Consider the following 12,529-nt stretch of genomic DNA (forward strand, 5'->3'; position numbering starts at 1 on the left):
GTAAAAAATTGTTAACACTGGGATCAGCATTTATTTGGACTCACAATCTTTCTTCTCCTCGCCCTGCCAATCGAATTCCCCATTTTCCACCAACTCTAGGAAAGCGTTCCTTTTCTTGAAATACATGGCCAGATCGGTGGACAGAATGGCGCTTTCCACGGTCTTCATGACTGAACGATAGTCCTCAGGTGACAAGGCCTAAAAAAAAAGCGAATATTAACATGTGCATTTGTTAATTCCGCTCCTAGTAGTTATTTCATACTCAACAACTTCTATTCAAAAACATCTGTGCCTATGACGTCACCGTACTACTAGACATGTGCTTAAAATAAAGTTCACTCCCTATTGAAGTCAAGGTTGAGTCAACTCGCAGATATTTTGTTAAACAAACATTTTTGGTGATTTGGGGGTCGCTACCTAATCTCAATTTCACTATAAAAGTTGTATTTTGCCAGCAGAAAGCATATCAGTTCTCAATAGAAACATCCAACATGAAGTTGTCCCTTGTTCTCTTCGTCCTCTCGATGGTTTTGTATGTGGCCCATGTCAGAGCTGCTGACAGCAGCACAAGCACGGAATCGAGTACCAGCACCACGGATAGCACCACCACGGAATCCACCACAGAGTCTACCACATCGTCGTCCTCTTCATCTAGTTCGGGCTCAAACAAGAAAATCGTGCGTCTCAGCAATCTGAAGTACTCGATCACCAGGAAAATCAGAGTTGGATCCACCACCAGTTCCTCGACCAGATCCAAAAGTTCCCGCGCCAAGTCCCGCAAGGCCCGTCTAAATGCGGCTAAACGATCCAAGAAGGCCGCCAACCGAAAACTCAACAAGAAGTCCAAGAACCGCAATGTACGCGTGGTCCGCGGTTAGGTTAGCCGCAATTATATTTTTAATAATAAATGGTTGAAATTTATACATAAATCATAATTGGCTTATATACTACTTATATACTACTACTATACTTATTAAAATGCTGTGCGCTTACCTGAAATATATTATTTCCCTCCGAATTGAGAATCATTACGCACTGATCGAAGTGATGGTGCTCCATCGTGCTAGTGGTGTACAAAATGGCCAGCGGGGACTCCGTTTTGGTCTGGAATGCATTGTTGGTGCCACGATGATCCAAGTCATGGCACAAACAGGCCACCAACAGACCCAGAATCTCCAGATCTGTCATAAAGCGCTCCATCTTTCCAGTTTTAAGCATGGCGAACATCGTTTGGGCCACGTTTAGAGCATGCCTCCAATTGTGATATTTAACAGGACGATAATTCTTGCGAACACTTAAAACCCAGCGGCAAAGTACCTACATATATAATATTATACAAAGAAATGGATTATATATTTATCATCTTTAAAGCAATTGACTTACATCATATGGTATCTGAAACTGCGAGACCAAATTGCACTGCATAAACATGCGAAGCACTGCGCGACAGGTGTCATCGTCGACCAGCTCAAAGTCTGGAATACAATGAAATATTTAGAATAGAATACAGAATACTTTTAAATGCACTTACCCGTAAAGGTGAAGCTGTACAGGTTGTAGGACTCCGCCTCGGCAATCACGTCCTGGGTGAGCTTCTCCGTCTGATCCTGACTAGCGGTGGCATGGTAACTGAGGCACTCGAGGGCCACCTTCTGCTTGGCCATCAACTTGCAGGCATTCTCGTACATCTGGGTGTTGTGAATGCCCAAGCCACAGAAAATGGCAAATGCCTCGAAAATAGAGGCATCCGAATCGGTGAAGGGAACTCCGTTGGCCTTAATTTTTAATGGCAAAAATTGTTAATAAATAGTTAGCACGCAAATAGAGGTAGTAAAAATTATTACCTTGTTGATAAGCTGGGCAACGCCAATGACCTTCTTCTGTGCATTCATAATGGGCATGCAGAGGATGGCCTGGGTGCTATCTATTTCGTCCTCCGCTCGAATTTGATTGTGATCCCTGACCCATTCGATGACATCGCAGATGTTCACCGTTTGCCCGGTGGTGGCCACAAACTGAGCAATCTGGGCCAGCGTCGAGGAGCTCAACTCGCTGACAGATGGCCTCGAAACATTGGCAGCCTGATATTCTCCACCGAGTTCGAAGAGCACCGTGAAACGATTGCGCATTTTCTGTCCGATCGGTTGAAGGGTTTTCGAAAACCGGAATCAATGATTTGGAAGCGAGTCAAGCTTCAGGTGCACTTACCTTCTCCTCGAAGCTATCGGCGGACTTGATGGCGCGGGTGGCTGGCTGATTGGGCTTCTCAATTATCTTCTCCAAATGGCTCTGTGGCGAGAGGGGTGAGAAGAAGGGCAGAGGGTACATTAAGTGGCTGCCACTAATGGAGCTCGTAACGGCTTTTCCCCAAGCCGCCAGCTTGTTGATAAATTGCATTGCACCATTGCGCGCGCTCCCAGCCAAAACGTAAAAAAATTATAGTTTCTAAGGTATTGAAGTGGAAAATTAGAAACAAAAAATCTATGAAGGTTTGGTATCACAGTGAATTGAATTGAAATAGAAAAGTCTTTGAAAGTCTGCATTTAATTTGATTTTTATGAACATGTTCGGTATTTTTTCTTATTATAATAAAGTAATTTTAACTCTAACTTTATTTGCCGTTTTTTAAACTATCATTTTGTAATTTTCAAACATTATTTACGTTATATACTTTTCTCTCTGTGCATCCGTGGTCGCACACAGTCGACCAGAACCTCCCATGCTCGTACTCCACCACCCACCGCCACCCACCCGAGCATAATTAAGCTGACATGTTGCACATGACGGGCATGTCAGCCAAGTTTTCAGAGTCCGTCCGGCGCAACTCGACCGTTTTTGCCCCTGTGGGCCAGTTGAGCTTTATGGACTAATAAATTGTCCATTACACATGCATTGCATTATCAGCTGGCAGTAGATAATGGCTAATTTGGCCATGGCAATTTCCCGAATTGAACAATCATCGTAGTCGACAACATTTAATATGGCAGATCAAATTAATAACCGTTGCCGTGTGAAATTAAGAGCATTTGTTTAGTTCGTTAAATTTCATATGCAAGGCCTTCATTTTCCACCACTGGTTATAAATTAATGCAGCATGCAGTAATTTAATGATATGCATACATCAAATTGGCCAATCAAAATGTCTCTCGTGTATGAATGAACCAGGAGGCTCGACATCTGTTTCACTGCTCTGTCCTGCTGCCTGTTTAATGCATTATTCCTGACGGCATATCATGCGGCATTATTCATACGCCCTGGTGGCCAAGGCGGAATATGTAAAACAATTGTGCACGTGTTCTTCCTTCAAAGTAATGTGTATGTCGATACATTTACCCAAAAGCAAGATTCGAATAAATAATTATCGAAGATCGAAGACAATAAAAGAATGCCTTTAAGTTAAGTGCATACATTTCATGACGTCAATCATGGCGTCCAAAGTTTTTCTCATTGAGCTTGATTTATAGCCAACCAATGTGTTCCCTATAATTATAAAATGCAATGAATAACATGCGGAGCAATTAGAGCGGATTAAGATACTCGTTACTGCTTTTAAAATACCTGTCTTATCGTGTGATAATTGCTATCTAGACAATATCTATCTAATTGCTGAAAGATCAGAGAAGTCGTTAAACTTTCTTTTTATTTATAGTATTTTCTATACTTCCGCAACTCTATGCAAACCTGGCCCAGACTAGTTACGTTGTCAATTATTATAATTTGAATAATTCAGGCACGAGTCAATTTAATTAAAGGCAGGCAATCAGCAAAGCTTCGGCACAAATGTAAATTGCCCAGACTTGGACATTATTTTACAAACCCCCAAGGACATTTTACCACCGAACTGTCAGAATTTCACGCGATGCCTGACACTTGAATATTACTGAATTCCAGCCACGTGGAGCCACGCCCACAATTATGTCGCAAAAAGAAAACCTTGTAGATTGAACATTTTAAGTTCATTTTGGGTTGACGACGAACACACAAACAAAATGGTCACGCTGAGCCGTTTTTAAAATGTAAATTAAACTGTGAAGGACATTGGGTGGTGACCACAGGATTTAACTTTATTATTTATGCAGCATATTTGGGAAAAACTCGCCAATCGCTAACCATTTTGCTTGGACACACTATTGTTGTCTGAGAAATGTCGATCAATTAATTTGAATATCAATATCGATTCAAATGACTTAGATACGCAGACAGGGGCGTAATACAAACGGTAAATACAATATATTCCATATTAACCTACTCAAACGAGTAACTTGTTTTTATAATATATGCACAATTATTAACTGATTATTATATATTGTATTATCTAATTGACCCCATTCCAGAACTTCGTCGTAAGAAATATCTTAGAAATTATACGTTTTAATACTTTTCAATAACCTAGATTATAACTACAATTTTTTTATAATTACGTATAAACGACCTGATACTACCGCACCACATCTATATAAACCCCTACCAAAGACTCGAGACGAATCAGTCGGCAAAACCATTCTATAGCGAATATAATTCATCGAAGTGACAGTTCTATTATGTTAACTATCAATTTGTTACTGGCGGTCGGAGCTCTTTTTTGGATTTATTTCTTATGGAGTCGCCGAAGGTTATATTTCCTGATGCTAAAGATTCCCGGACCCATAGGACTACCCATTTTGGGTAGCTCCCTGGAAAATATCATCACCTATAAACGTAAATTTTAGACTTAAACCCAAGTGAACGAATAAAAAGATTACAAATATTGAATTATTATAACCTACTCGAAAATAGGTAAACTAAGCTTTCGAACAAAGTATTTGAATAAGTACGGCTCGACTATTTTAACGTGGATGGGTCCGGTGCCATTTATAGTGACACGAGATCCGAAAGTCGTTGAGGATATCTTTTCGTCTCCTGATTGCCACAACAAGAGCCAGCATATTGTGAATGCCATAACTTCTTGTATGGGAAATGGATTGCTGGGAAAACAAGGTGCCTACACTGCAGCATTCTTAACAGTTAATCAAATTTAATTAACAATCTAAGCATTTAATAGATCCTCATTGGCTTGATCGCCGCAAGCACTTTAACCCATCGTTTAAACAGGATCTTTTGCTTAGCTTCTTTCACATTTTCGATGCCGAGACGAAAGTCCTGATGAATTTACTAGATACTTATGTCGACAAAGGCGAAATAGATGTGGTTCCAGAGATGCTTAGATGGTCTTTTAAAATAGCCGCCCGTAAGCCATCTAATCAAGGTATTGTTTGATAAGCTTTTCTGATTTTTTACCCTGTTCTAAGAAACCACAATGGGTTCTGAAGTTAAACATGATGAGCACTTCAAAAATGGCAGCCTCGTGGAAAGCTTCGAATCGTAAGAGAAACTTTAAGCAAACCGAAACCAATTTTATTTACTTAAAATGCGACAATCCCATTCATTTTTATAGGCTCATATCTCATTCGACTCTCAATATATTGATGCCCTTGGTTCAAAACAGGATGATTTCAAAAATATGCGGTTATGATAAGTTACGAGCTGACAACTTTTCTAGAATTCAAAAAATGTTGGACAACGTAGGTAATGATGGTCTTGAGATATTTTTACTTTAATCATATTTTTTCAGGTGGTTAATAAAAAAGTCAATCCATTGCCAAAGACTGATTCAGATCCCGAATCGAACATTGTGATCAATAGGGCAATGGAACTGTACCGTAAAGGCGATATCACCTATATGGATGTGAAGAGCGAATGTTGTATAATGATTGCCGCCGGCTATGATACATCAGCTCTAACAGTTTATCACGCACTCTTCCTACTGGCCAATCATCCCGAGCACCAGGAAGCGGTCTTTGAGGAGCTAAATGGTGTCTTCCCAGATGCCGGACACTTTGGAATAACATACCCAGATATGCAGAAACTGGACTACTTGGAGCGCGTGATAAAGGAGACACTACGCCTGATACCTGCTATTCCAATAACAGCAAGGGAAACAAAGAATGATGTTCGTCTCTCGAATGGAGTTCTCATTCCCAAAGGAGTCGTCATCGGCATCGACATGTTTCACACTCACAGAAATCCCGAAGTCTGGGGACCAGATGCAGACAACTTTAATCCGGATAACTTCTTGGCGGAAAACATGGAACAAAAGCACCCATATGCCTACATTCCATTTGCGAGGGGAAAGAGAAATTGCATTGGTGGGTTGATCACCGCCATGTAATCTCGGAATATATATTAAATCAATTCCTTATGTCATTTTCTCAGGGTCAAAATATGCAATGATGTCTTCAAAGTTTGCCTTATGCAGAATACTCAGGAACTACAAGATTAGCACAAGCACTCTCTACAAGGATCTGGTTTATGTGGACAACATGACCATGAAACTGGCTGAGTATCCTCGACTTAAACTTCAACGACGCGGTTAGGTTTCTATAACAATTAGGGAATAATACAATAAGATATTATCGAAAATAAATATTTTTACTGCTGAGAAAATAAAACAAATACTAATAATTAAATCTAATATTCAGATATTGATATGAATACTTTTTCCAAATAATTAGACCCACTAAAAGCTATTACTATATTACTGAAACTGACTTACCGCCTCGCAACAGTCGAGATCCACTAGAAACACAGAGCACCTTTCGCATTTGAGTAGTTCCCGGGCCTCTGTCATAATTTTGGTAACTAAGCACTCAAGATTATTCTGCTCCTCGAAGATACTGCGCGCCAAATTGAGGAGAATTTGATTACGCCGGTATTCCTGGACGGACATCTCAAAGAGCTGGGCATTCTGTATGCCAATTCCACAAAAGGTCAAATAGCGGCGAAAAATTTCCACATCGTGCTCGTCAAACTCCATGCAGCCTACGAGGGATATAAGTTAATAAATTTGGGAGGAGGACAAATCCTTTAAATATCCACCATTCGTTTTGTTAATAATTTGCGCCACGCCTATGATGTCGCCCTCGTAATTGCAAATGGGCATGCAGAGGATGGCGTTCGTTTTGTAGCCGGTCTTCAGATCGATTTCGCAATTGAAGCGAGCATCCTTGTAGGCCTCCTTGATGTTAATCATCTGCTTTGTCTGCGCCACCATTCCCGCGATTCCAATGCCAAAGGGAATGATTATCTCCTCGGCACTGGCCCGAGTCACCGCGTCCTTGAGTGCTGCAATCAAACGAGATTCAAAGTTGAGTCAATCAAGGCAAAAACAATCAAGAAAAAATTCTCGCATTAAGATGGCTTTGTTCCGAATTTTTGCATCTTTTCATCAGTTAGGTTTTTAAAAAGATATTAGTTGTGGTACGTAGTTCAAATGTACTCTTTAATAAGCTGCATAAAAATTTACCCTTTTACGTTTGCCTTTAGACTAGCTATAAATGCTTTTAGGCAACACGTTTCTTTATCCAATAATATTTTATAACTTTTTAATTCGGCTGCAACTCAAATTTAAACACGCTGAAGAGGGCCTGAAAATTAGTTCAACCGTTGCAAAGCGTATTAGGACCCAGATAAGGCCCGACGTGCATCTGAATACGTATTAAATTTATAGGCAAAATATTCACTCTGCCATGCAAAAGATATAAGGACACGGCCTGGGCAGAAGCACCAAAAAAAAATAAGAGAGTATAATATATAAATAAATAATGACAAGACCCCACGAAATCCGAGGGCAAGAAGTCAAATGTGAATTTGCATGAGCTCGCCGGTCCCGCCTCAATCATAATCTCAGAGGCGCACACAGAGGCTCACATGTATCCGTATCGTATCCGAAACATTAGATATATCTGTATCTGAGGCCAGAACCAGCAGCGCCCATTTCCACCCGGCATTTCCCAGCTCTAATCTTTCTCGCATTTTCCCCACTGAATTATGTAGCGGAAGCGGTGGCTTTTACTCACGGATCTGCACTAGGGATTCATTACGAATGTAGCGCACTTTGGTATGAATATGTGGAGCTGTTTGTTTTTTTTTTTTTTGTGGGCGGAACCTGTGGCATCACGTTCTCAGAAATACATGATATATCACATTTGAAGGCGACCTTTTCAGTTTTATGGCGTCTCCAAAAGTTTTAATGCCCCCTTCCATTCGAGCTTAATTTCGCTAATGCGTTAGCCATCTCTTTTGGCCACCCCTCGAATCATTTGCCCGGCCGCTAATGAGTCTCAATTTGTTTACGTCCAATGGGTTTGGCCTGGCCCCTTTCTGTGGGCCATAAACCTTTTATAAGCAGCTTTGTTGTGGGTGACATTTTATCACATAAATGCAGGGAAACTTAGAAACAATTAAGGAAATTCGATTTCACAAAAGCAAACAATTAAAATGCAAAAATTACTATCCTGATAGCCTTTTCCTATTCCGGGCTTATTCATGTTATTTGACCCTATTCTCCCGAGTACTATCTGGCTTTTGTCAGAGAAAGTCCCTCAATTTATGCCCACTGCATTTGTGAAAACCACATTTGACTCGGCTTATGCAGCCCATTTTTCATTTTCATTTTAGCCTCCTTCAGCCATTGTGCAGATGCAGTTCATTTTTCTGCATTGTTCACCTTAATTAAAGCGGGATTACCCGCCACAGATAACAACACCTACTGCACATACCAAAAAGAGCAAGAGTCAAAGGTCATTTTGCATTTGTTTCGCAGACTCACCTGTCTTTTGAGTGACATCGAATAGCTTGGCCACCAGATATTTGTTGGTGGGCGTCCCCTTGGCCAGAAACAGGGAGCCACGATCCGCGTGGGTGAGCAGTCCGACATTGACCAGAATCTTGTGGCAGAGGACATCGATGTCCAGCTCGTTGGCCACGTCGCGAATCAGTTCCATGAACAGCTCGCCCTCGTCCAGGTCCATCAGATGCCTCCGGCACTCCGGAAGTGACGATGCTGAAGAGTTCGAGAGACTCCTCGGCGATTTCTGTGGACGAAAGTGGCATGAGGAAATACACACATAAAGGTTAATAGCGGGATTAGTTTGGGAAAACAAAAAAATCTCCACACTGAGCCTTAATTCGTGTGCGTATTAAGCTTAGAATATAATTTGGAATATGAACTAAATTAAATTAAATAAAATACTTCTTAACAACTCCACTATACTATGGTAGATTCCTACATTATTTTTAATTTAGTTTTTTTGTTATGCAAATCGTACATTTTAGAGTATTGTATACCTTGGAATTTGTAAAACTTCCTGATCTTCTTTTTCCTAATTGTAAGACAATTTTTTTGAACAGTGCAAGTACGTGCTCGGACTGTAATTGAATTCTGCTGTTTGGCATGAGAAAGCAGAATAATTCCGATATTTAATTAGTTTGCCATATAAATAGCTATATTAACTGTCATTATTACTCGGCGCAACGAGCGGGGGTATTTTAAACATTCAGCATTGTATTTAAGGCGATATTTGGGGCTATTGTCTCTCCGCACATGGCATTAGTTCTGTTTTCGATTTCTGGCCATTTAACCCGAGCCCCGAATTTCATTGGAAATTAACTTGGTCCGGTTCAAAGGGCGACTATTAGCAGCAGTTGGCAGTTGTGCCCCCAGGCGGCTGCCCAACCTCGCCGCTCCAGGCCACCGTCCTGCGGCAATGTGGTAATTGAATACCGAAAAAGGCCTCCCTTCTTTTGGCCCCGAATCGCCCGATCCTGTGACCTGTGCGTGCGAGTGGCCAATTAACCGAGCTGGGAGCTGCGAGCCGAAAACTGGGAGCTGATTATATTGCGTGTATTGTTCCCATCCTGGTCCTGCAAACAGGCCATCCCATTCCACAAGTCCTGCCACCCACAACACCCATTATTTTCACTGACAAATTAAAGCAATTTACTGTTGGTACTGCCTTTTCTTGTACTAACATTTCCAATTGGCACACGGTCAGAAATATCAATAATTACTGTGTTTAAAAATAAGTAGGCCACTTTGAGGTAAGCCTACTGCTTATTTGCTATTTTTTATGCAGAACGGAATTGTAAATATATTCATTTGCTATTATCTATGAAATAAATAGTATTCAATACGGCTTTATTTGCATAAGCTGTAATCAATATCCGTCACCTTTTTTCGAATAACCTTTTTAGCATAATCCTTTGTTTTTCGTTTTCACTTCATGAATTATATAAAAGCACTTAAACGCCATTAAAACTCGTCTTAGCACCAGCTTAAGAAAAGAAAAGCTCACAAAAGACTCGGGAACCGAGAACAGAGCATAAAATAATCTCCGCCTTGTTTGGATTGAACTGGAAGTTAGAAAAACAGTTGTATTTGTGTTTCGGGCGGGAACAATGCAAATTCATTAAATAAAATGCAGACAAATAAAGGGAAATGAAAACAAAGCGAAGCCAGTCAGAGCGTTAAGTAAATTTGAACTTCAGCCAGTGGCATTGAGTGTTCCCCTTAAAACAACAATAAAATCAACAATACGATGTTGGGCACTCGTTCTGCTTTTATTATTGTTCTTTTCTGTTTCGATTTTTTTATATATATATATATTTTTTTTTTCCTTGCAAAAGGAAGTGAAAAATGAAAACGAAATGACTCTTAATGGGAAAAACGTCCTGCATGGCATGAAAATTTCAGTACTGCACAGCGTATGGCCAACGATACAAATACGTTTAAACAACTGGGTCTGAGAACTGTCAATTTCATGAGCGGGGATTGCAGTTTGCATTGCGTAACATGCACTTAAATAAATTGACAATATCGACAACAAAAAGGGGCAGGCACACGTGCCGTTCACCTGCGGCGAACAAACGCAAAAAAAATATAGAAAGTTCACTCACTAAGCCAGACAATCGCTGAAAGGACTCAAAGGTTGACTGCTTCTTGTTTTGCCCAGGACACTGACCTAGTTCTTTCCCATTTTCCCTCCCCTTGCAAGCACCCACACACACACACACACACACACACACACGTACTTGTACACACACACTGCTGCGCTGGCTGAAAGAATTTTCCACTGACTTTTAGTTTTGATTCACAAGTGCCCCAGGTGAGTGCCGATTTCCATGCTGGACTCGAGCGCACTTCTTGTTTTGATATTTTTCAGTCTCTCTGTTTTTGCTCAACCAATTGCAGCCCAAGTGCAATTTGCAGTTCGAGTGGTGATCTAGCATAATTTAGATGGATATTTCAGAAAGGTAAACATCGCAAAAACGCAATGCACAAGTGGGTCTCGACGACAGTTGCCATTGGCATCGAGTGGCTCAAAAGAGTGCAATTGGGCGCTCGACTTTTTGAGTTCAAGCACTTATCAGATGGCCATCATGTGCAGTCCAAATAAACAAGTAAATAGTTAAATTATGGGTAAAATAGCCTATTAAACTGAATTGCCTTTACAAGTTATACTGATTGTTTAACACTTATAAATTTATGCGTATTTTTGCAAATACAGGTGTCAATTAAAGCATTAAACAAAATTTGATAAGCAAATATATGTACATGTTGAAATTAAACTATTCAAATTTCAAAAATCAGATGTCACATTTTAATTTTAAAGGCCGAAACCAAAAAAAAATCATTTAAAAGTGTCGCTATTAATTTATACCCATAACGTCGCACACATGAAATTTATTTTACGAATTATTCGAAACGAGCATTCGCCATCGACAAAGGTCAGGTCACATATACTCGTATATCACAGCGTTTTATTTTATGTTATTTTTCCCTGTTACAGAAAATATCAAATAAAAGTTAATTGAAAAATACTTGACGCCGTCGTGCGGTAGCGATTTAAAAACCTGCCGGCGGCGGAGGTTGTCAATAAAAAGGCAATAAATAAATAAATACATGTATATAGTATGCTTTTCGGCTGCATATCGCTTCGCTCGAATCGAATAATTTCATTTTTGGTGCCTGAATTAAACATAAGCCAAAGGTCGTGAAAATGCCAGTTGTGTGAGTTTTTCCAATTAGGGAACTTCACACGCAGCCAGAGACAGCCAAATGAAAGACAAGCGGAAAGCCAGCCAAAGGAAATTTGTGAAAATATCAATTTAGTTAATTCGCTCGGCGAGAAGGCGAACAAAGTTAAATAAAAGCGGAAATCCAGCGCAGCAGTGCCAAAAGTACAACAAAACATGGCAAAACAAAGCAGGGCAAACACAAATACCAGCTCAAACAGTCGCTTCTCGGTAGTACATACCACCATGGTGGGCAAATAGAGCACTGACTATGTGAAAAGGATGGATGGTTGGCTGGTGGATGGTTGCTAAGTGCTGGGGACCCACTGCACTTGCTACTGCAACTGCCACTGCCACTTGGCCAACTGCATTTGCACTTGCAATCGCTTGCTACTTTGCTTTGTCCTACGAAATTCGTGGGCTAAAAAGGATTGCTAGGATGCAATGGAGGTGTAATGATGACGCCCCATGAATACAAATTTGGGCGAAAGGAAAAGTGCTAAAACAACTTTCATTCAAGTTTTCGACTGACTGCGACTTAAGTGGCGTAATCACATTTTCCAAAAATAGTTTTAATGGGCTCGGAATAAAATTCATTGCACTAAACTTTTCTAGCTTGTTCTTCTAATTAAAATTA

General features: G+C 40.4%; 3 protein-coding genes and 2 long non-coding RNA genes across 7 annotated transcripts in view; 4 read left to right on the top strand and 1 right to left on the bottom strand.

The window, feature by feature from the left end:
* Positions 1–12,529, bottom strand: part of Pde6 (Phosphodiesterase 6) — a 44,404-nt gene that overhangs the window by 2,661 nt on the left and 29,214 nt on the right. For all 3 annotated transcript variants that reach the window (NM_142112.5, NM_001275637.2, NM_001300398.1), the window contains exons 4-12: positions 8,648–8,912; positions 6,916–7,161; positions 6,593–6,858; positions 2,209–2,289; positions 1,845–2,132; positions 1,532–1,775; positions 1,384–1,475; positions 994–1,317; positions 45–198 (exon numbers count right to left, since the gene is read on the bottom strand). In NM_142112.5, coding sequence (NP_650369.3) covers positions 45–198; positions 994–1,317; positions 1,384–1,475; positions 1,532–1,775; positions 1,845–2,132; positions 2,209–2,289; positions 6,593–6,858; positions 6,916–7,161; positions 8,648–8,912 — 1,960 coding nt within the window. The remainder of the gene's footprint in view (positions 1–44; positions 199–993; positions 1,318–1,383; positions 1,476–1,531; positions 1,776–1,844; positions 2,133–2,208; positions 2,290–6,592; positions 6,859–6,915; positions 7,162–8,647; positions 8,913–12,529) is intronic.
* Positions 481–926, top strand: CG34273 (uncharacterized protein). The gene has a single exon (NM_001104320.2). It carries the CDS (start codon positions 492–494, stop codon positions 876–878), a length of 387 nt encoding a protein of 128 aa, NP_001097790.1. The 5' UTR covers positions 481–491; the 3' UTR covers positions 879–926.
* Cyp313a1 (Cytochrome P450 313a1) lies at positions 4,488–6,503 on the top strand. Its single transcript, NM_142111.2, has 7 exons — positions 4,488–4,698; positions 4,777–4,977; positions 5,042–5,227; positions 5,289–5,361; positions 5,435–5,561; positions 5,612–6,185; positions 6,253–6,503. The coding sequence occupies exons 1-7, from the start codon at positions 4,542–4,544 to the stop codon at positions 6,411–6,413; spliced, it is 1,479 nt and encodes a 492-aa protein (NP_650368.1). The 5' UTR covers positions 4,488–4,541; the 3' UTR covers positions 6,414–6,503.
* Positions 10,624–11,419, top strand: lncRNA:CR46021 (long non-coding RNA:CR46021). Its single transcript, NR_133395.1, has one exon. It is a non-coding gene; the product is annotated as a long non-coding RNA:CR46021 (long non-coding RNA).
* Positions 11,825–12,495, top strand: lncRNA:CR46022 (long non-coding RNA:CR46022). Its single transcript, NR_133396.1, has one exon. It is a non-coding gene; the product is annotated as a long non-coding RNA:CR46022 (long non-coding RNA).

Source organism: Drosophila melanogaster, chromosome 3R, assembly GCF_000001215.4.
Source record: "Drosophila melanogaster chromosome 3R".
In the NCBI taxonomy this organism is placed as follows: domain Eukaryota; kingdom Metazoa; phylum Arthropoda; class Insecta; order Diptera; family Drosophilidae; genus Drosophila; species Drosophila melanogaster.

Excerpts from the sequence above, each read along its gene's own strand:
- CG34273 (NM_001104320.2), top strand. The coding sequence starts at position 492 with ATGAAGTTGTCCCTTGTTCTCTTCGTCCTCTCGATGGTTTTGTATGTG.
- Cyp313a1 (NM_142111.2), top strand. The coding sequence starts at position 4,542 with ATGTTAACTATCAATTTGTTACTGGCGGTCGGAGCTCTTTTTTGGATT. Across the intron at positions 5,228-5,288 it reads GTCTTTTAAAATAGCCGCCC|AAACCACAATGGGTTCTGAA; the intron begins GTAAGCCATCTA and ends CCCTGTTCTAAG. Across the intron at positions 6,186-6,252 it reads GGGAAAGAGAAATTGCATTG|GGTCAAAATATGCAATGATG; the intron begins GTGGGTTGATCA and ends TCATTTTCTCAG.